General features: G+C 46.2%; 1 protein-coding gene across 1 annotated transcript in view; it reads right to left on the minus strand.

Annotated features, from left to right (window-relative positions):
- Nucleotides 1-2,607: 2,607 nt before the first annotated feature.
- The window catches only part of NAGLU (N-acetyl-alpha-glucosaminidase), a 93,710-nt gene continuing 74,563 nt past the window's right edge, over nt 2,608-21,754 (minus strand). The window contains exons 3-6 of the mRNA XM_069634436.1: nt 16,195-16,341; nt 13,176-13,261; nt 12,289-12,545; nt 2,608-4,224 (exon numbers count right to left, since the gene is read on the minus strand). Coding sequence (XP_069490537.1) covers nt 3,011-4,224; nt 12,289-12,545; nt 13,176-13,261; nt 16,195-16,341 — 1,704 coding nt within the window. The 3' untranslated portion in view covers nt 2,608-3,010. The remainder of the gene's footprint in view (nt 4,225-12,288; nt 12,546-13,175; nt 13,262-16,194; nt 16,342-21,754) is intronic.

A 21,754-nucleotide genomic window follows, 5' to 3' on the forward strand; every position in this document is an offset into this window, starting at 1 on the left:
ATGACTTGCAGACAAGGGTACTTTAGCCCTGGCCAACTGGCTGGCCCTTGCCGCCAGGTCAGGGTGCGATTACTGCATGCCACCCACTCCCCAGAAGGGCTATGGAGGAAAAAGGTTTGTTAGGCAACCTGCGCCAAAACAGATAGTGTTGTGGCCCATCCCCTTTTATACTCATGCTGAGTTCTCACCCCTTCCTCGTCCAATGGTCACACAACAGCCAAATGATGTTTAGCCCTAAATAGGGAACACTATTTCGTAAACAAGGGACACATGTTGCCATTCTAAATACATTATTACGCTTTTCTATATTTTCCTCTGCACAGTTCTAACCTGTAAAGCCCTGGCCTATCTGCCCGCCTGCGCCCCCTCAAGGAAGTCACCAGAAGTACTCCTGGGTTTAACTGTCTGAGCAACACCCCCATTCCAAGCCCACTATACACTCTGAGGTCGCCCCCTAGACCTTGAGTTATGTGTTGGTTTGCAAGGGAACCCAGGCCCCATCTATGGCAGCCCACATTCTAGCCCAATACACCCTTGTGTTGGGGTGGGGGTGGTTCTTTCCAAATAATACACTTTGATCTGCCCAGACATCAACATATCACCACATTGATTGAAGTAAGCACTCAAACTGAAGCCAAGGGTTGATGGACCCTTCCAACGCAAATACATAACACAAACCTGAGAGGTTTTATGCCCCCCTAGATTCAGATGAACTCTCCGGGTGTTCCACTGTCTCCCAACATTATGCCACATTATATGAACTATAGGCTGCTAGTAGACAGCCACGATAACTATACCCTTTACGTGTCCAGGGACCCACTTGTCTTGAAATTGCTCCCCCGGTGAACTCTCTCTCCAAGCAAACCGCTCCCTGTGCTTCACCCAATGCATTGCTCTGTGAGGGAGGGTGGTCCAATCCCTCCCACGCGCCCCAGTGTGCATGACTAGCTTACCCCCAGCAACGCCCTTGTGAAACACCGGGTGAACACATGCATTCACTCTCTCTTTTGACGCAGTACCTCATATGCCCCAATCCGACCATGGCTCGCCCCATCTTACCCATGGGCAAGCAGACCTCAGCAGCCTGCACCAGAAGCAGGGAATGATCGCACCCCAATCAGGCCCAGTGCCTCACCCGGCAGGTGCTACACGGCAGCAGGTTGCCCTGGTGTCTGGGAGGGCCTTGTGATATTGGATTGTCACTTTTGTGCGGCCACCATGTGGATACCAGTCAGATGTACTGAACTAAAACTAGAATACCTTTTATACCTTGCCTAGTTTTCAACTGAACAACATTTTTTTTTCTTTTTTGTTTGCTTTATTTGTTTCTCCATCATGAAGCAATAAGGTGAGTTTTGGGTCACTCGTGACTCCCCCCCTCCCCCCGGACCCCCCAGCCCCCGATTCTTTTCACCTCTAGATTAATGTAACATCCCAGAGCCGATGGACACTCTTGCAGTAATATAGCAGCATTCAATTATGTAAACCAATAGAAAATTGTGAAACGATAAAGAAAAGATTCATAACATGGGAAAGCATATAGAATACTCTGGCTCTTCCCTTGAGAAAGCCCCTTCTGGCACGAAACACGTTCACTTTGTTTTAATAAATCCAATACATTGGGAACCATGCTGTGCAGTTGGGCCTTCCTTTTGTTCTTCAATCCTCTGCCATTTCCACGCAAGATGGCGATCTCTGCCAGAGCTTTGGGGGGGGAGGGGGTGGGGGAGGGTATGGCGGTATTAGGAGGTACCCTCCACACCAAGTACATCCAAAGTGCTCTGCATCCAGTAACCTGTTCAAGCACTATAACGGGGGAATGTAGTTCATGTTGTCACAGTAAGTTTAAGAAAACACAGACACCATCAGCCGAAGGGACGTTCCACGATCTGTTGGTGGATGTCCGGGTGGCAGGAGTTGCAGACATTTTGGACTGTTGGGCTGTAAGAAGCTGTGCAAGAGAGCAACGTGGACACTATATTGTGGTATCACAGAACCTCATCAATGTAGTAATTAGTCTGTATTGCTCTAACCTGATCTTTGTGTGCCCTTAATGTATCTGGCCCCTTTTGGGTCTCTCATAAAAGTATGAAACATGTTTCTTCTGAATTCCTCATATTCAGACTGATGAAGCGTTCCCTTTTCTTGGGTGATTAGTCTGAATGATCTTGAGTCCGCAGACCAGAGCTGACCTCTGGAATGAGTGGCCATCTCTCCGAGGTGAGGTTTTGCAATTTGAGATTATGGATATATCGAACTCCAACTTCCATAATCTCTCACCATTGAAAATGTTGGGTTAGGATGATGGGGGTTGTAGTACAAGACATCTAGAAAGTTACAGGTTTCAGGACTTCTGCCTGCTTTAGGGGATCGTTATGCCTCATTGAAATGCAAGCAAAGACAACTCTAGGGAATACAATACTTCTTGATGACAATCATTGCAGTCCAGTCTGTACAGCAGGAAGGGGTGAAGATGGGTGTTCTGCGGGCAGCCCAGATCTTTGCAGCCGACTCCTCAGTTGCCATAAATCTGCTGATCAGCCACTAATTAGGAGTTGCAGTTGTCAAAGTACTTCCTGCACAAGATCATTGACATGGACCTATCACAGTTTCACAGCATTTGGGATGGCACATCTGTAAACCTAACGCGTACGTTCCATTAGAGGTTTGGTAGAAGAGCCCGAAAGGCCTTACTGGACGGCAATATCCTCTTGTCCACTTATTGCAGAGTGCAGCAATGCAAGCTTCCCCTTAGTGCCCCAGTAAGGACACAGCTGAGTAGAATGTTGAATTCCAAAAATCAGCCCAACTTCAAGTCCAATTGATGATCTGGACAGTAAAATGATTTAAGACCAGTCAGCCATATTGGTGGTGTCCATTTAAAAGCTCAAGTTAGTAAACATTGACGTGGAAATGAATCTGAACGCCTGCTTTTACAAACCATCCTCTTTAGGTTCCCTTTTCCAAGAAAATGCCTTTATTTTAACACGCACTCACAGGCGCACACAACTTACACTCCCAGCGTGTATTTTCCCACTCGGTGTGGATAGTATTTCAGGAAGATCTTCTTCACGATCTCCACTGTGTCCCCAGTGGGAATTGAGGGATATTTCTTCTGGTTGAAGGTAAAACCTTTCTCCACTAGGAAGACTTCTTGGTTAAACTCATCCTGGTGGAATGGCGTCCCCGTGTTCAGACTCTCCACCAGGCTAGACACAAATAAGCCCCAGCGCATCCCATAATAGTCCATGACAAGGCCACCATATTGTTTGTTGGCATAGTCCAAAATGTTGCCTGTTGGACCCCAGAGAGTCAACTGGTTCCGGGCATTCATGTCATACAGGGAGGCTTCCTGCTCACTTGTGGCTAAAGACTGAGCGCCCGACAGCCATCGCCCCAGTAGGAAGTGAGGTTCGCTTGACAGAAGAAGGTCCAGTTCTGGGATGAGGTCATAGACTAGGACACCACCTGCAGTCATCAAATCAAGCAAGGCATGGCTCAGATAAGCCTGCTTGATTTCCAGGTAATATTCGGTCACCAACTGCTGCATGGCCTGCCTTGTGACATCGACAAGGTCATACAGGAAGGCATCGCTTGCAGCTAGCGTGCTCGACGCGTTCTGCAACAGGCGCCAGGCTTCATAGACATCCCTCTGATTGTACCACACATCGGTCTGCATTTTCAGTGAGGGGCGGTGGACCAAAGGACTCTTGTTGTGGTTTTTCCATAAAAGAGTGCAGTTATATACACTACGCAGCAGCAGCTGCCAGGCAGCAAGAGCATTTGCATCCTTGCTGCCATAACGTCTCTGTGCATAGTCATTGACCCACTCCGAGAGGTTGACCGGATCTTGGCGCCAACCAATCTCGTTCATCAGCTCGTACATCATGTCGTTCTGGTCAATTCCTTCTGGTGCCAGCCCGGTTCCTATCAAGGTGGAGTTGGGGAAGTGCCTGGCATCAAACGGGCCCCGGTTGATGCTCTCCACATTTCCAAACAGCCCGTGGTTGCCCCCGAAGTTGTGCAGCATGCACCAAATGAACGGCTGCCCATAAAAGGACTCAGTGGTGAGGTACATTGGCACAGTCTCTGCAAACAGATCAAGGACAATGATTCTTCCGAGCGGTGCCCCGAGAAGCAGGGCTCGGATCTGTGCTGGCTTCCAGAAACTTGGCTCATTGATGAACAGCCATCCTTGCATCAGCCAGATGGCATCCGGGTCGACTGTGGAGAGACAAACACACAAGTCATACATGTATTTCCATTTGACAGAAACATGTTCAAGAGATGCACGCTGCAAATGGGCCAATCCTGGGACCAGGTGCCTACAAAGCAATACAAGTATGAATGATGACGAGTTGATGAAGAGGGGGAAAAGGTAGGACATAGACTAGAGATAAAAGTGACAGAGGGCCTTAGAGGAAATATACAAGAAGAGGAGCGGTAGTGCCATGCACATTCTGGGGGAGTGAAGTCCAAGACAGGGCGAGCCCAGGTGTGAGAGGGAGACATTCTCTTGTAGAAGGAGAGGGTATCAATATTGGTGAGACGAGGCAGGGGGGGGGGCACAATTGCATGCAAGTAGAGGAAAAGGCCAGGACCAGGAGGAGGCCCAGCGTGGGCAAAGAACAGCAAGGTTGTATGTGGAGCAGACTGGAGGTGTACAGATGGTCAAAGAGATCAGGGATTGTAGGGGCGGAAAGGGCACATCCCTGTCTAGTTTGAAAGACTAGAAGAAAAACATAAAAAGTAGCGGTTTCCATGGAGAGCTAGACTACATAGAGAAATTGAAGATTCGAGAGGAGCATGGAAGATTGTAGGGTGCGGCAAGCAAAGTTGAGAATGTTGTCGAGGGGAGAAAAGACTAGAGAGGGAGGCACAACAATGGAATGGAGCAGTAGTCACGAGGACTGAGTACAAGGGTGGAGATGAGAGACCTAGTAGGCGAGAAAACAAAACAATTCATCAGGGGTCGTATTCAGGTACATGGATCAGAATAGTTGAAGTATTGGCAGTTTGGCTGGATGCCCCCCACAATTCAAGATCTTTTAAAGAAGATGACTGGATATGAACTGAGGCTGTTAAAAGTAACATCCGGAGCATATTGCAGTATCTGCAAGCAGGCACATCATTATTTGTCCAACACAGATTAGGCAACATGGCTTGATGCTTTCTGGTCCTTTAGAATCAACACTCTTAACCACCCAGAGACCCCAACTTGCCCAGAACAGGAACAGTCATGGAAATGGACTGATGGAGCACACTTTACATGCAAGGTTTTCAGCACCCACTAGTGGGGTATAAATAGCCCAGTGTTCCCAGGGCTGGATTTAAAATAAAACACCGCACTGGGAAATGTCCACCCAGCCCCTATACAACCTCTCCCAGGTGCTCTAGACTCAAAAGTAATGTATGCAGTAACTGTTTGAGGAGATGCTGTGTCACGGGCTATAGCCCAAAACAGCCCCATTAGTCTAGCAGGGAAAATGGCCAACCCACCCCTTGTTGTGCGACAGAGCTGGGATCACAATGGTGATAGCTGTTGCCACCAAAGTTGTGACATTCCACGGTTTCCAGCAATACATCCGTTTTTAGGTGCTTGCATTTGGCAGACATGGTTGGTCCTTCGTAACTGCACTTTTTCTGAAAGGAGCAAACATACCAGCTCTTTTCATTGGGAGGTTCATTGATTTTGATAGGCGAGCACCGCCACTTAAGCAGTAAGCAACTCCTCCGCCTAGCATATACTGATCGTCAATATTTGTATTTAAAGTACTGGTTTTAAACCATGAAACTACTCTCTGGGCAACTAGCAAGTTGTTTGCTGTTACTAAACGTTGTCTTCAGTAAAATTCAATCGGATTCAGACGAATATTTCCAGAATTACCAAGACAAAAGTGAATGAATCAGCCTTTAATAAAAGTCTGCTTCAACCAGTCTAAAAAAAAGAAACTTAGTTCATAAAATTGGTATTTTTACAAGTGTAAAATCAAACTATTATAGCCGTATTCACTGCAGCTTAAGCAGTGCTACTCAATTCTGAGGGCATTTAAGAATTGTTTGCCTCATAACGACGGGCTATAAAGCGGTTAAATTCACGGCCACTTTCCCATCTGCTATACTTTTTAGACACAAATGCTGATTGAGTGAGACCATGCCATTTCCTTCATATATTGACACCCATGCCGGTAGCCCGCTGTTTACCCTCTCTCCATCTCCTTCTGATTGCATTCATATTATTGTACGCTATTGCTTTATCTCCTTGTTGCACAGCGCTCTGTTGCTACACAGCAAGTTAACAGATTTGGTCTATATAAATCCCAGCACGTGCAATGCACATTGAAAAGAGGAAAACACTAAATCTAAAAATCCGTATGTCGAAAGAATGTAGCAACAATTTATTTTCCACTTAAGCTACGGCCGAGACAAGCCGTGACTAAAAGAAGAAATTGAGGCACAGACAGAGGGAAAATGACAGACACATCTACCAACTCCTTGCCCCAAGGCTGCAGTGGGCATCTGGACCTTTAGTTTAATTGATTTGTAATGCACACTAGTGACCCAGAGGCTTATGGGCGCAGAGAAAAAGCAAGTACAAGGGGCAACACATAACAGACGACAAAACAATACAATAGCCAGAACCAGTACAATAGGTACCAGAGATATCACAGTCCTCAAACAATACAACCAAAATCATTATGTAAACAATAGGATCTTCAGTTTTTTCTGAACATTACAGTCTGTTAGAGCTTTCAGGTCAGGGGACAGTGTATTCCATGCCTTTGCCCCGGCTGAGAAAAAAGCAGCTGTCATGACCTGGGTCAGCTTACAGGCCAGTATTTCAGGCAGGTTGGTATTATTGGACCTAAGCGTCCTGACACATGGTTTAGGAAGCACTACTTCCCTCAAGCACAAAGGGCTAGAGCTAAGCAAGCACTTGTGGGTCAACAATATGCAACATTGTACTCTTGCTCCAATAGGCAACCAATGCAAACTACATCTAGCATCGGATACTAGATCTCTCCTTTAGAGGCCAGTAATTACCCAAAGCAAACAGCTTTGCATGATTTGAAGTCTTTTGCAATCTGATGTGGCTATGCCCACCAGTAGTCTACTGCAATAATCAATTTTAGGACCCACAATGGCCCTACCCACCGTCTCGCAATTTGCTCGCGAGATGTAGGGACGTGGTTGCACCAACAGTTTGATATAATAATCCGTAGAAGAGACTAAACTACTGACTTGGGCCCACATGTTAAGATTTTGGTCCAGATGGACCCCGAGCGTTTCGACTATCTTTTGTGCCTAAGTACTACAGCCGGCCACTAAAATGTGCTTATAATCTGTGCTCAATCTCCGTATTTAATTTGCAGTGCCGACCACCATCAGCTCGTTTTTTTTCTTTTTTGAGCGTCAGACCATTACCCGCCATCCATGTTTGAATAAGTTCCTAAACTTTATTAACATTTTCATCATCCTCAGCATGATTCCCAGATAGTGGGACAACACATTGTGTGTCGTCAGCATAATTAGTGAAGACAATGTTATTCTCTTATAAAAGATTAAAAAAGGGGACCGTAAAAATATTAAATAGTGCAGGGGATAAGCATGTCACCTGAGGCACGCCGTAATCAAGGTGTGCTGGATGGGCCTCTGCCTCCTTGCTGCAAACTCTACACCAGGGTTGTCCAACATGCAGCCCAAGGGCCGCAATGCGGCCCTCCAAGCCATTTTATGTGGCCCTCAAAGCCCAAGAGCACAAACAAAGCATTAGGGTTACTTTTGTACGTTTTGTATTTATTTTATACGCAGTGAGCGTTGTGGCTGCAGTTTCAGGGTAGGAATTGTAGTCCACACACATTGCGAATTCCATTGGCTAAGAAACAGCCAATGGATATACTGTTACCATGCAAGGCATGTTGTAGTAGTGGAAATAAATAACTGCCTTGCATGGTAACAGTATTTCCATTGGCTGTTTCTCAGCCGATGGAAATTATAATCACGTAATGTGTGTGGGTGGAGTGACGGGCACAAAGCGTCACCTTCACACATCTGCATGGCAGAGCCTGCGTGAGCCAGCAGCTCAGCCCAGGTTCACAGTGCGGTGCACACCGAGGCCTAGTTCTCCTTGCCTCCAGCAGTGGGAAGTACGGCCTGCCATTTCTTCCGATGTATGTTTGCAGCATGCAGTGCTTTTGAGCCTCTGAGATACTGCTGGCCAGATACACTGAAACACAAGTATCTGGCCAGCAGTATCTGGAAGGCTCAAAAGCAGCGTGGGCTGCCTTAAGGTTTGAACATTTCGCCTCCGGAGGGAGGGTACAATTTGCATCACTTTTGGAAAAAACCTCCCCCTTGTGTACTGTTCAAATTGCGTCACAAAAGGAATGAATTCCCACATGATTTTGCTGCATGTGGGAATTAATTCCTTGCCAAAATGGCTAGGCAACACAATCACGCCATCCACACCCAGAAAAGCAGCACAGTGGGTAAAATGCCTGGGGCTCTATCCAGTTTTTGTATTTTCAACTGACAAGTGCTAACCTGGACGGGGCAAAACAGCCCTTCGGAGGTGTACGTGCCCCTGTTGGAGGATGGCCAGCTGCAGGAGTGAAATTTCTGAGCACATAACACCGTAGCCCACCAGATAAAGAGATAAACTGGTATATGTATTGGGCACAATGCACAGGCAGCATCACTCATTAACACAGAAGTAATGAATGTGTATTAGAGAGATAAGCTGGCATATGTATTGGGCACACTGCATATGCTCAGGCAGCATCAATCATGCTTTGTAAAGGGCAATGTTGGCCTAAATTGGGAACAGCCAGAATAGACATGTTGCTACAGAGGCATATTTTGGGCACAACCAGCATGACAATGTGTTACATCAGTGACAGTGCTGTCTTACACTGTGGACACATTGATCATTAAAATGTCTTGTGTTGTAAAGTGTTCTTGTCTGCTGTTGGTGACATGGAATGTTCATGTTCCCCTTCAGAACGGATTATAAACTTATGGCTTTTTGGTCAGTTTTTCTGCTGTAAAATGCACCATTTCAACCCCATATTTGAAAAATAATTCTTGGAGGGGGAACCCCCCCCCCCCCAAACCCTCCCTAGATCCTTATAGCTCCCTATGCTCAGTCGTCCCCACTATTTCAGGAAAATATGAACACACACACACTGAAAATAAATCAATAGCAAAGCAACTGACCTCTGATCATTTGATGGAGGGGCTCCCTTAGATACTCACTGCCCCTGACACCAAATGCTATCTTTGGGACTGCATGGCGCATCACTGCCTGTGATGCTATTGTGTCAAAGGTCACACAATATCGCTTTTTAATATACTGCTTTGGGTGAGGTTGTTGACCTTTGGCTCGCCGGCCCACTGGTTGACAAAAAGTGAATGCTTCGGCCCCACATTCAAAAAGGTTGGACAAGCCTGCTCTACACCATCGATGGCTCAAGAATGAATGAATCCATAGTGTGGCATTGTCAGAAAAATAAGCAACTTCTTTTAATGTGGTCAACCAGATCAAATGCTGCATGCAGGTCCAACAGCATGAGCAAAACAGCCCCCCCCCCCCCTTATCCATAGTCTGGAGTAACATGGATTTCAAATCGAGTAATGCCGTTTCGGTGCTGTGCCCTTGCCTAAAATCTGATTGCCATTTGTTTAACAATCACATGTTCATTCAGATTTGCTGAATTTTGAATGTATGCCGCCCGATCTAACATTTTTCAAAGGAACGGCATATTAGTGATAGGCCCATTGGTTGTTGGCGTGGTGGCACATAAACCTGGCTTTTTTAGTAGAGGGGTGATCCAAGCATTCTTGAGAACTGCCGAGACATGATTTTCTGTAAAAGAGCCATTAACACATTTCCAGAGAGTGCTTATGAGAATGCGAGCACAAGCCTTAATTACCATTGCAGGACATGTATCCCCTTTAAAACTGGTTGGTTTAAGATTAGCATTAATCATGGCCAGTTTTGATTGAATCACATGTTTATAATTAAACTGGTGGTCTTGCAGAGTTCGTTCTGACCCATCTAGACCACTAATTACCGGCCTAGTGATCTCCTTATTGACCTCAATGTTCTTTTTTATCCGATCGAGCCTCCCTAGCATAGCTTCCTGAATTAATGTACACCAAGCTGCGGATAAGGATCTCGGATGTGTTCTTCCAATTCCCTGAAGATCTTTAAAAGTTCTTTATATTCCAAATGTGCATTCACAATCACCAGGGTGGGGTGTGGGAGTGGGTTGTGGGGGGGGGGGGGGGGGGGGCGGGAGTGAGTGCTCCCAAGCCTTGCCTTTTCTCACTACAACATATCTGGTCCAGAGGGGTGCCAAAGTGTTGGTGGCTTCCCAAGCTGCCTGAGCATGCGCAATATCATCGGCCGACTCAAGTTCTTGGATTTTATTAATCATAGGCAGTAGCCAAGGCTCCAAAGCTTGTGGAGTACATTTTTTCAGATTCCTAAAGATTGTATTAATCTTTTTTTATAGCTTAGGTCCTGATAACCGTTTCACAGGCTATTGTGAAGTGCACAAAAAGCGCTCCGACTACAGACAGAGCAGGATACCCCCCCCCCCATCATGTCTGTCCTTTTAACATTATGTGGAGCCAGTCTAGGTATTTCCCATTGTGTGCGTGGGTGACTATCAGTTGCTGAAAACCCAAATTGCCTAGTGAGTCCTCCTCAATATTGGCTATAGAATCAGAGCTATTGCCTAACCAGAATTTAAAGTCTCCTAGGACAATAGCCTTACTGTTCGGTTTGAGACTGGGTAGAAGGATATTACAAAGATGCATCAAAAATGTACGCATAGGGATAGTAAGTCTCTAGACTAGAACCATGTTGAAAAGCGGTTCAGCATCCGTCCTAATTTTTGTCTTTATAATGTCATTCTCTTCTATAGCTGGTACTTCAACTTCCCAGACCTCAAGTTTGGATTTGAATATAAAGGTAACGCCCCACCTCTACCCTCACGTCGATCCTGACCAAAAATACTGTAGCCATGCGGAACAGATAATGCTAGGGTAGGTCCTGCTGCAGCATGGCACCAGGTCCCAGTCAGTGCACAGACGTCAACATCTTGAGCGGTAATATATGTTGCAACATCTAGCGCATGCCTGAGTAGGGACCTTGTGTTCAATAACAGTATTTTAAGACCTGTATCATATATTGTCTTGGCACAGTGGTCACCAACCTCTGATGCGGTGTGCAATTGCAATCTGTTACCTATAATCGCTCATTTTCTTTAAAACTCCATCTTGCCCAGAAATTGCCATGTTCTGAACAGTTGCCAAATCATTAATATCCTGCTCATCTCTGCTCAAGACTGGTACATATCCTGAGCTTGTCCATTTAAATCTGAAATTGGACACACTTGAGCGCTATCGACCAGCTCTGCCATGTCTTGTGTTCGCAAAGAGTTAGCTGGTATGGCCGGTGACAATACCTCTGCAAGATAACAATGAACTCTTTTAGATCGCTGTATGCCCGCCCGCGTATGAGAACCCACTTTCCTATTATTCACAGACATTTTATCTTTAGCCTCTTTAATCATTGTCAATACTTGCATGTTAGTTTGAAGGAGAGATATCTTACCCACTCACCCGAGACACGAGTAACCTGCACCACTGAGCGCCACGGACTGGCACAGACCAGCTTGCGCAGATGTGCGGACGCACCTGACCTTAACAAAATAGGTCAACGCACTATGAAAACGCCTCAGCAGATGCGGAAATTGGCATTTTGAGTTGCACAGGAAGTATGGGCCCAAGTGGTGTGGAGGAAAACCTGCCCTTCTGAGCCACCTAGGTGTAGAAAGTCAACGACTTGCTTGGAAACTGCACTGCTCTACTGGGGTTTAAAGCCCACATTCCAACCAACCTAAGGTTGATCCTGCATGCTAATACTTGATAAGAACTGGTTATTTTTGCCATTAATGCTTTAATTTAAAAAAAGTATGTTTTGAAAGAGATAAAATGTATAGTCCAGATAATGATTACTCTCTCACAGTGCACTTCCCCAAGCTTGAATGTTAAGGTATGAAAAAACAAACATTTGATGCCGGATTTGCCCAAGTACTTGATCAATTATTGGGTCCCAATACTTAATATGATCTGATATTCGGTGCACCTCTAATTTAAAATGGTGGGAAGAAAAAGCCTCCGCTGGATACAACATTTGAGAACCACACAATGCGACAGCAATGAGAAAGGGGAGGATGTGGAATGAACTTCAATTTTTTCCATCCACCATATGCTTACCAGTTGACATAGACTTAAAGACGGCGGAGCTGATGCCGGAGAGGTATGCAGGATCCGCGGAGGTGGGGGTCATCTCATTGAAAGTGTCGGCATTGTATATGTGATCCGTGCCAAACTCCCGGGTCTGCTCATTCAGGAAGAGTGCCCCGATCACCTGGAACATGGGGTCCTCGGGGTCCAGTAGGTAGCTACACGAGTAGGTGCAGTCGAAGTGACTCCAGACTCCCAGCTTGGTCACGTTGACTTCAGGGAAGACCCTGAGCCATTAGGAGGGAAAATAGAGTGACATTAGACGCTGACAGCCAGACATGCAAATATAGAGCTAGAAAATGGACCACACAACATCCACCTACAGAACATGGTGCTGCTCATTTTCAAGAGTGAAGAGGTATGTGATTTTCGAGAAAGTTCGGACCACAATGGTTGATTTGTGAATCTCTCAAGAATGCTTGTGCCTTTTAGCCTGAACACGTACAAACTCAACGTTTTCCTCCACCTATGCTCCCTTCTCAGAACCCCACCCATTTGCCGTCTTCCAATGAGAAGCAGTAGTTCTGATTCATTAACGACACTAACCTTTAGCACCCAGGAGAGATCACGGTCATAAAGGGAAACAGTCTTCCCAACTAGCTGCTCTCAAAGCGCACATCCACGCTAACATCCTCAAGCACTTCTCTTGACACTGGTTCTCATGCATGGATGAGAGCAATCCTCCTTGCACTGCAATAGGTAGGCAGAACCCCTGTAACAAGATTTTACCCTCCCCCCAACCACAAACCTTTGTCATTTGGATCTCTTAAGCAATTTTACCCAAAAAATAATGGACGCTTCCCACCCTCAACAAACAAGATGAACATGCACCTGAGAAGAAGCGGGACGTAGCCTACCTTAGAATCCCACGTGGAACATGTCCAGCGAAGGCGGGAAGCACTGGAATCATCCCCAATGATCTCATTCTTGCCAGGATCCTGTACTGGGGTGGAGAAAGAACACAGGCTAAGACCACAAGGATAAGGGAACTCAAGCGCTTTATGAGGACGAATCATCCTCTTCCAAGCCTCCCTCTGCTCCAGATTTGATAACAGTCCTGGACTGAGCAGATATATCAGATCCCAGGGATCAACCCGCTGCAGGATTGAAGGAGCCCAAATCGACTTGATAGAGACTTCAGTGAGCATTAGCCTGAAATCCCACTTTTAGTGCAGAGTCAGTAAGAAAGCGGGATGCAGAGCTGCCGTTGCTCACACGGGTGCAGGAAAAGAGAATGCGGATAATCCTGAATGCCTTGACTGACATCACATTTGAGATTTCAGCGTTTACCAGCCTTGAACCCGAACAGAATCAGCGGCTTTTAATTCTTTTACCCATTTTACGCCAAATGGGTTTGATATGGACGTCAATGATTGCTGGTGCCTCTCAGAGCTAAATGGCCTGTGAGCCCCATGAGAAGTAGCAGAGGCTTCTACTGACCTTCAGAGGAACACTTAAGGAGGGTCAAGAGGGGAGGTGCCTCACCATATGTATTTTAGCAACTGTAAGAGGTTTTGGATTGAATCAATTTGCAGAACACAATGTTTTGTATGAGAGATGACACATTGAAGTCCTTCAGGAGAAGGCGAACACATTTATTTTTTCAGAAACAAAACCAGCGTATAGCAAACAAAATGGATCTTAAGGACGGCAACCCCTGTGCCTCGTTTTCCTGCAAGCATGGCCTTCGAATTTGAAACGATGACAGATGAAAAAATTGCTCCCACCTGCAGTTGAATTCAGTTTCACATGCTTTTGTAGAAACAAAATCAACTCATTAATCTTTCTGCAGTGCAAAAATCATGACCCTAAAATGTTGGGGCACGGTCCTTAAGATACCCTTGTAATTTGTGACGGCGATGAGCCCTATTTTGGGCATTCTGTGACCTTCTATAGTGTATCATCCTGTGCTAGGGTGCAACTAATCCAAAGGTCATCATTTTGCCCATCATAAAATTGTCGCTAAGAGCAGTCAACCCTCTGATGTGCAAACGATGAGCTAATAGCACATTAGGTTGCTCACCTCATGAGACAATCATGCTTCTCAATGTGTTCATGGATAGGAGGTCACCTCACTTACTCCGACAGTCAGATATGCAGAGATAAGATCAGCAGGCTAGACGTGGCCAGCTTTTCACTTGCCTCTTTCCAGGTTGCCCACCAAACATGCCATGATAACAGCCCGTTTAGAGATAAATTGCAAGGTCCATTTGCTTCTGGCTGGAAATAATGTCTACAAATCTGCTTTTCATCATGTTCCTGCAGCCGAGATCTCATACAATCAGCAGCCCTTACTGGGCTTTAGAGCTCACATGCTATGCTAGCTGAGTGGGAGGGGGGGGGGGGTACACATCTCTTAAACTAGATAGTTTTATTAAACTTTTGGTAGATCACCCAGTTGTACAACAGCTGCAAACATTCTTGCTTTCAACCTTGCAATAAGACATTGTGCTTAGGCAACGACACAAAGAAGTATGGACACTGCATATCCCATACAGCCCAGCACCATCAAGTAAGTGTTTCACTTCTGTCGCATAGAGAGACTGCTTTTAATAGGGTAGCTTAAAACCTTTATTATTTTGCACTTCGTAGCGCAAATGATTACAATTGCACATATGTGCACAGGTCCCCTCTGTTCAATGTACACTATTAACATGACTTCCAAGGCCCCGCTTACCTGCTACTCTTTGATGCACCACTGCTCCCTCCGTTTACTCTGGCTGCCTGAATCTGACTTTGTTTTGGGCAGTTCTGCCTGCCTGGGGTGTCCCGGAGCTTCTTAATGCGGCTGCATTGTGAACTATCAGTGCTACGTAAAATGCTTTAAGACCTACAACAGCAGTGGAGCAGGGTGGTGAGATCAGCCACGCCAGCTCAGGTGAGTCTTTCAAGGGCTGGCATGGTGGGACAAGGCACGTTAGGCGCCCTACTAAAATTAAATGTACCCAGCGCAGCAGCGGGGTGCATTTAATACCAATAGGGTGCTGATGCTATTGCATCAGCATCCTATTTAGATGATTACCCTACCGGTCCGGCATGGGAGCGTAGCAGTTTTCATTAGACTAGGGTGCTGATGCTTTCGCATCGGCACCCTATTCCAGTGATTAACTCCCTGCTCCGGAACAGGGAGTTAAAGATTTGGTGCCACATTTTTCTTTCACTGCCCGGCACGCTGCCGCCACTAAGGCCAGCACTGCGGGGAACCAACTTACAGTCACACCACTGATTTTGTACCCCCACACTGGCAGTCCTGTTTTAGATCATCTGATATATAGTGCAGGTGGGCGAGCCCAAAGGTGCTCGACTCAAAATCATGGTTTGAATTATTCAAGTAGTTGCTTGAATCAGCTCCAAAACAGTGGAACCCCTGAGGGGACATTGGAGTGGACTTGAACCAAGCCTTAAGAGGTTTGATTCAATTCAAACCGTTTGATTCATAGTCTAATTGATTTAAATTGATTCAAACCAATGGGTGCTTTTTGAGTCAGAGTAAAATCAAATATAAATTTGATCAAAATAAATGGAGTGAAAACAGAAAAAAACTGCTAAACATTCCAGCCGGATTGAGGCAACAAGTGGCATTATCTAAATAAGCTGCTCGAATCTGGGCTCAAATAATTTGGAGTTGTAGCTACATATAGATTAACTTGAGCCGATAAAAAACCACCCCCATTGTTTGGATATGTTTGAATCATAGTCGAGTGGGTCCTCCTATTCTGAATGCAAATAAACATAGTCCCCGGTGATGGGGCGACTAGCTATAGCCATGCCTTGTGTGTCCAATGGCACGCCGTTTGCGCCATCACTATTTTTAGTCCACTGCGCGGCACCAGAACCAACAACGCTTTGTTAACAGCAGAAACACAAAACACTTACCTGCAGGTACAGCTGTTTTAAATTCCAGGACAGTGGCAGCGGGCCGGCCCAGGTGTGAATGTTTCCCATCCGACCCCAGGCGAGGAACGCGGGGCCCGTGAAGAACTCATCGATTTCCGACTGGTTCAGGCCCAATCTTAAATACACCTGAAACGAAAACGAGCCACATTTTTCCTTACCACATGAATTTGCTTACATACAGTGAAACTAGCTCTTGGGACACAAAGGAGTGCACAAAAGGCGATTTAGCAGATAAATGGGAGGCAGTGAGCCTCTTATAAGAGTGACCCTTTTTTTATTGGCATTTATAACGATTAACAGACATTTTCAATATAACAGGAAAAATGTGCAATCCACATTAGTAACAATTATCTGGATCTCCCGCCCCCTCCCCTCTTCCCCAAACCCCCCCCCCCCCCCAACTCCTTGTCCCCATCAACTTTAATGGTGTGTGCATTTTCTGTTGTCTCCGATCATCTGTAAATTTCCTTTGTAGGCTCCTCTCTGAGGCCCTCCCTCATTCTCCCCTTTTCCACTCATCCTCCTTCCATTTCATGCACCCTCTGGCTTTGTCTACTGGTTGTGCTCCTGCAGCCCCCGTTTAAGCAGCAGGGCAGACCACTCAGTGTGGAAACCCTCCATTTTATCATTCACCACTGCAGTTAGATTTCCATGACCATCATGTTTTGCACTTTTCCTTCCCATACTGCTTTTGTGGGGAACGTTTTGTTCTTCCAACATTGGGCACTGGCCAGTGTCCCAGCCCTCAACATGGCTTCCCACATCTCCGGAAGTTTCATGGAAAGAGTTTGCGTGCCATAATCACTGGGTTTGAGAAGAGACATATTAGACAGATACCGAGAAAAAATACGGTGGACAAACGTAGGACATGCAGTCTAGCCAGCTAAGCATGAGCGGTGACCTCAGTCTATTAAGTCTATTAAGTGGTAGTGTGGTGGGGAAAAGAGTGGTTTGAGTCTGGTTAGTGGTGAGGAAAGGTGCAAGCAGTAAGGATGGAGAGGTGAGTCAAGGGGATGGCTCAAAAGTGAGGCGGCAGGCTTTCAATTTGCAGAGTGGTGGGAGTTCCAAGTAAGAAGAGCAAGAAGAGTGAAAGAACCAAAGCGAGAGGAAGCACAGGGTTGGCAAGGTGCCACAAGGGTGATGGAGGAGGCAGAGTGATGGCTGTAAGAGTGATTGTAGGGAATTTATTGAAGAGGATAGATCCAGCACTGCATTACCGCAGACGGATTTATGCAGTAGTAGGAGAAATCTGAATTTGGCCCAGTTTTGCATACTTAGCCAGCCAGGCTGCTAGCGATATGAGTAAGTGGGGTGAAGCGAGGGAGTTCAAAGCGAGTCCTGGTAGCAAAGTTAATAATCTCGTCAAAGGGAGGACTATGGGCATTTTGAAAGTAGATGGAATTGAAGGACAGGTTGAAGAGATTTGCACAGTGAGAGGGGCCATAGGTTTGACAAGCTGAGGCGCAAGAGGATATGATGGGGCACAGAAGAGACTAGCCTTCATCAGCAGTGCAAGGACTTCCTCAGTGTTGGTATGACTGAAGTGTGAGATAGTGTCAGTGAACGATGGGAAAGAAAGTAGGATGAAGGATTAAGAGGAGGGCGTGGAGAAATTCCCTAAAAATCAGAGATTTTGGAAGCAAAGTATTCAGCAAGATCACTAGCTGAAAGAGTACAGTTAATAGTTGTGGGTTTAGGAGGAGCATAGAGTGAGTTTAGGGTGCCAGGAGTGTGTGTTAGTGAAAGAAAGCTAGAAATTCCTTCTAACACTATTAAGAGAACACGAGAGAGTCAAGGGCAGGGTGGCATAGCTGCAAGTCCTCATAAGAGAGGGAGCGCCACAATCTACATTGGAGTCCTTGCATGTCAGTGCAGGGACTGCGTATGAATGGGGAGACCAAAGGTTGAGAACGCTGGGATTTAGGGGCAAAGGTTAGCAGTGAGAAGAAGGGACTGCAAGGTGGAGAAAGCAGTGTTCACGGAGGAAGGATCTGGAGAGGAGGAGAGTAAGAGTTGAAGGTCAGTGAGGAATAGCAGAGGGCTTACATTTTCTCTTGGGAATTGGAGCGGTAGGTGGGGAGGAAAGGTTAGAGGGAGTTAAGATAATGGTGGTGGCCCGAAAGAGATGGCATGATATTAGTGTTAGTTGCTGTGAGAGTGTTGGAGATGGACAGGAGGTCAAGAGAGTTGCCCGGAGGGTGCGAGGTAGTTCATGAATAGAGGGGATAGCCTGTTCATTCAGAAAAGATTGAAGATCTGATTTTTTTGAGGGTGTTGGGCAAAGGAAGGTTTGATTCACCTAAAATGAGGCGATGTGGCAGGGAGAGAGAGAGAATCAAAGAGCTGCCCAAGTTTATCGAAGTATGGTCCATTGGGGCCAGGAGGGCGATAGAAAGGAAGTGAATAGAGTGAGGAAGAGCAATAGGTGCACGTGGAAATTTAAAGGAGGTACGAGGGGATTGGGGAGGGGGGGGGGAGATTTTAAGACAGGAAGAAAATAGGTGCTCGGCACCACCACCACCTTTGCCAGTCAGATGAGAAGAGTGAGACAAGGAAAGTTAAGTCATAAAGGGGTGCCAGGTTAGCAGTGTCAGGGGGAGAGATCCAGGTTTCAGTGATAGCAAGAAAAGCAAGGGGAGGTGAGCTAGAACGAAAGCAGTCTGATGAAGGAAGTCTTTTTGCAAACAGACTGAGCGTTCCAGAGTGCAATGTTCACTTGATGCAGCAGGGGGGGGGGGGGGGAGTAGAGGAGTTTAGTTTCAGAGCAGGAGAGGCTGGGGGGGTTGGATGATGGGAGTTGCGCAGTCTGTAGGCTGGCTTTGTTTGTTAGAAGGGGGGGGGCGTGGTATGAGAATTATGTAGTAAGAGTGTCCAGTTGTGAGTTTTATTATAGGGATAGGAAAGGTGGGAAATGTTGCGTGACTGGAGAGAGAATACGGAGAGTATACCCGGATGAGAGAGAATGCATCTTGGTTCAGGGGTAGCTGGCAATGTACTAGGTGGATTTTAGGTATTACCAGGGGGGGGGGGAGAGGAGGTGGTGGTATTAAGGCTCACAGGCAAAGAGTCTGGGTGGGAGTAAAGGCTGGGACATTGACCTTAGCTGTTCGCCCTTTGCTTGTGTCACACGGGACTAAGTAGCCCCAAGAGTAAAGTAGGACGGATGGCAAGGAGCATCCAATGATACGAGGAGGGAGGCGGGAACAACAGACGGCAGGTTCCGCGGCAGGGCTGAACTTGATGTTGGTCTCAGCCCAGATGAAGCTTCTTCTGAGGATGTAAAGACCATTCAAAGATGGCAGTTTTGGGATCACATCTTCTTTGAACATAGCAAAGTTAGAAGCACGTTCTGGGGGGGGGGGGGTCTATGGTGTGCATTCTGGCAGAATGCCATGATGCTTTCTAGTTCAGTCTTTCCTGCCCAAACCGCGGGGGCCTATGGAAGACCTTGGAACCTACCGTTGCTCTAAGCGACTTGAGGCCCGATTCTGAGGTCTGGAGAAAATTAGTGTGGAAATCAGACATGCCGAGGACACCTCATAGGCACTGTATTTTCAGTCCTTTTTTAATGCAAAAGTAGAGCTCTGCAAGGGGGACTGCCCTGGCAAGGTCTGCCCTGCATTACTGACGGTCACTAGGGCGGTTGTCAGACTGTAAATCAGAGAGATGCAAGAGTCGAGGCTTTGATGTCAGTACGCCAAATTCTTTCTTTCACAGGACGTGGTGCTTTTAGGAAAAGTGCTTTTCCTCCATGGAACAACTCTTTCATTGTGCACGGACATTTGAACTGGGCCGTAAAATACCAAGTTTACATTCTGAAGCAGTGGTGGAAATATAATGGGTGCAGTAGCGACAAATGGCCCTTAAACTGGTAAAACAGTGAGGACCCAGGAGCCGATGATTATGCTTCTCTTACTTTACCAAAGGTTTCAGCAGCAAAGCAAATACGTAGCAAACTACAACTCCCAGGAACATCTGGGCTTTTCCTCTGTAGAACACATGATACAAGTAGACCAATTCTTTCAAGTCCATTCCTATTAGGTCACATCCTGCCTCTCGCTCCAACTCTTTCTTTGCTGTTTATTTAGCACATTTGTGTTAATTCTAGTTCTGGTTAGTTCCATTGTGGTATTTTTGTTGGGCCATTTGATAGAAAGAAGCTACTTTATTATAGATTGCCCGTGTGCTGCTTAATTAGGTCTCTTCCACTTGTGGCAGTCCTTTTACACTAAACTATGTGCTGCTTCAGGCAACTTTTGTCTGATGTTTTGTTGCACTTAATGCGGATATTTTTCGCTTAGCTGGAAAAAGTGCATTTCCGGTCGCAGATGTAAGACCTGCGAGCACAAGATTGGCGTGCAGAGTGTCTCTGTGCCTTCTGTTCTTTTGCAGCTGCAGAAGGGGCGCCTCCGCAAGAAGGCATCACACTGAAAGGCCTAAGGAATACACGGGTGGGGCTCTGCTAGTCAGTTTTAAGTAGGGTAACCATAAGTCTGGTTTTGCCGGGACTGTCCGGGGATTGGGGCCTCTGTCACAAAAGTTGTTTTTGTTGAAAAAATGTCCCGGTTTTGGGGACAGGGACGGTGACAGTCAGTGGTAGAAGTGTACCAAAAAAAGTAGTGGAACTGTGACCTTGGCAGGGGAAGCGGTAGCAAGAGGTTAGTGTAAGGGGGTTGGGGGGGGGGGGGGGGGTGGTTGACAGCCAAGTGGGTGGAAAGAGTGAAAGGTGAAAGAAAATAGTACTACTGTATTGCTTTTTTTTCTACCTGTAAAAAATAGAAAAGCAATACAGGGGTACCAATTCCTTTCGAATGACATGGACCCTCAGAAACTATATGGTCTTATCATTTTACCTGGTATGGCAAGTTTTCCAAAATTCAGAGGGCGATGTAGTGTGAGGAGAGTGTTACGGGGATTGCCCCCATCTTTCCCTCGCTAAAATGAAGCCAGCTAGAACTCAACCAGGCTATTTCACTTCGGCCTCATAAATGTACGGTCAGATTTCAGTCTAGCTGCAACTGCTATAAGATGGTAAAGTAAAAAGGTATACTTTAACTTCAAAAAGTACAGTTGTAGAACAGTGAATATGGTTGTAAAAAGTAGAAGAACTGTACAAAATAAAAGTATTGGAACTCCACTCCTGACCCTTCCCACTCACTTCGATCACATGTGACAGTCCTGGTTTTGGGGAAAGGGAGGCAGACAACTTAATCGTAATTACCAACAATTATAAAGTAAACATACATCACAACACAGTCGGATGTTTGCAGTTGCAGGTTGGGATTGAACTCACAACCTCTCAGGTCCCACCCACATGCATTAATTGGTTGTGTCACAGAGACCCGTTGACAATCGGATAAACAGAAAGGCCTGTTATAATAGTTCCCTTTTTTTTAATTAATATTCATACATCCCGATTCAAAACCGCACATTTTATAAGCATGATCAGTGCTGGAAATACTGTGGGATGGGAGGAGGACAGAGGTATTAGGGTTGGGGGGAGGAGGGCACTGATAGGAGGGGTAGTCCATTTATGTAG

Source organism: Ambystoma mexicanum, chromosome 13, assembly GCF_040938575.1.
Source record: "Ambystoma mexicanum isolate Mex_15411 chromosome 13, UKY_AmexF1_1, whole genome shotgun sequence".
Taxonomy (NCBI): Eukaryota; Metazoa; Chordata; class Amphibia; order Caudata; family Ambystomatidae; genus Ambystoma; species Ambystoma mexicanum.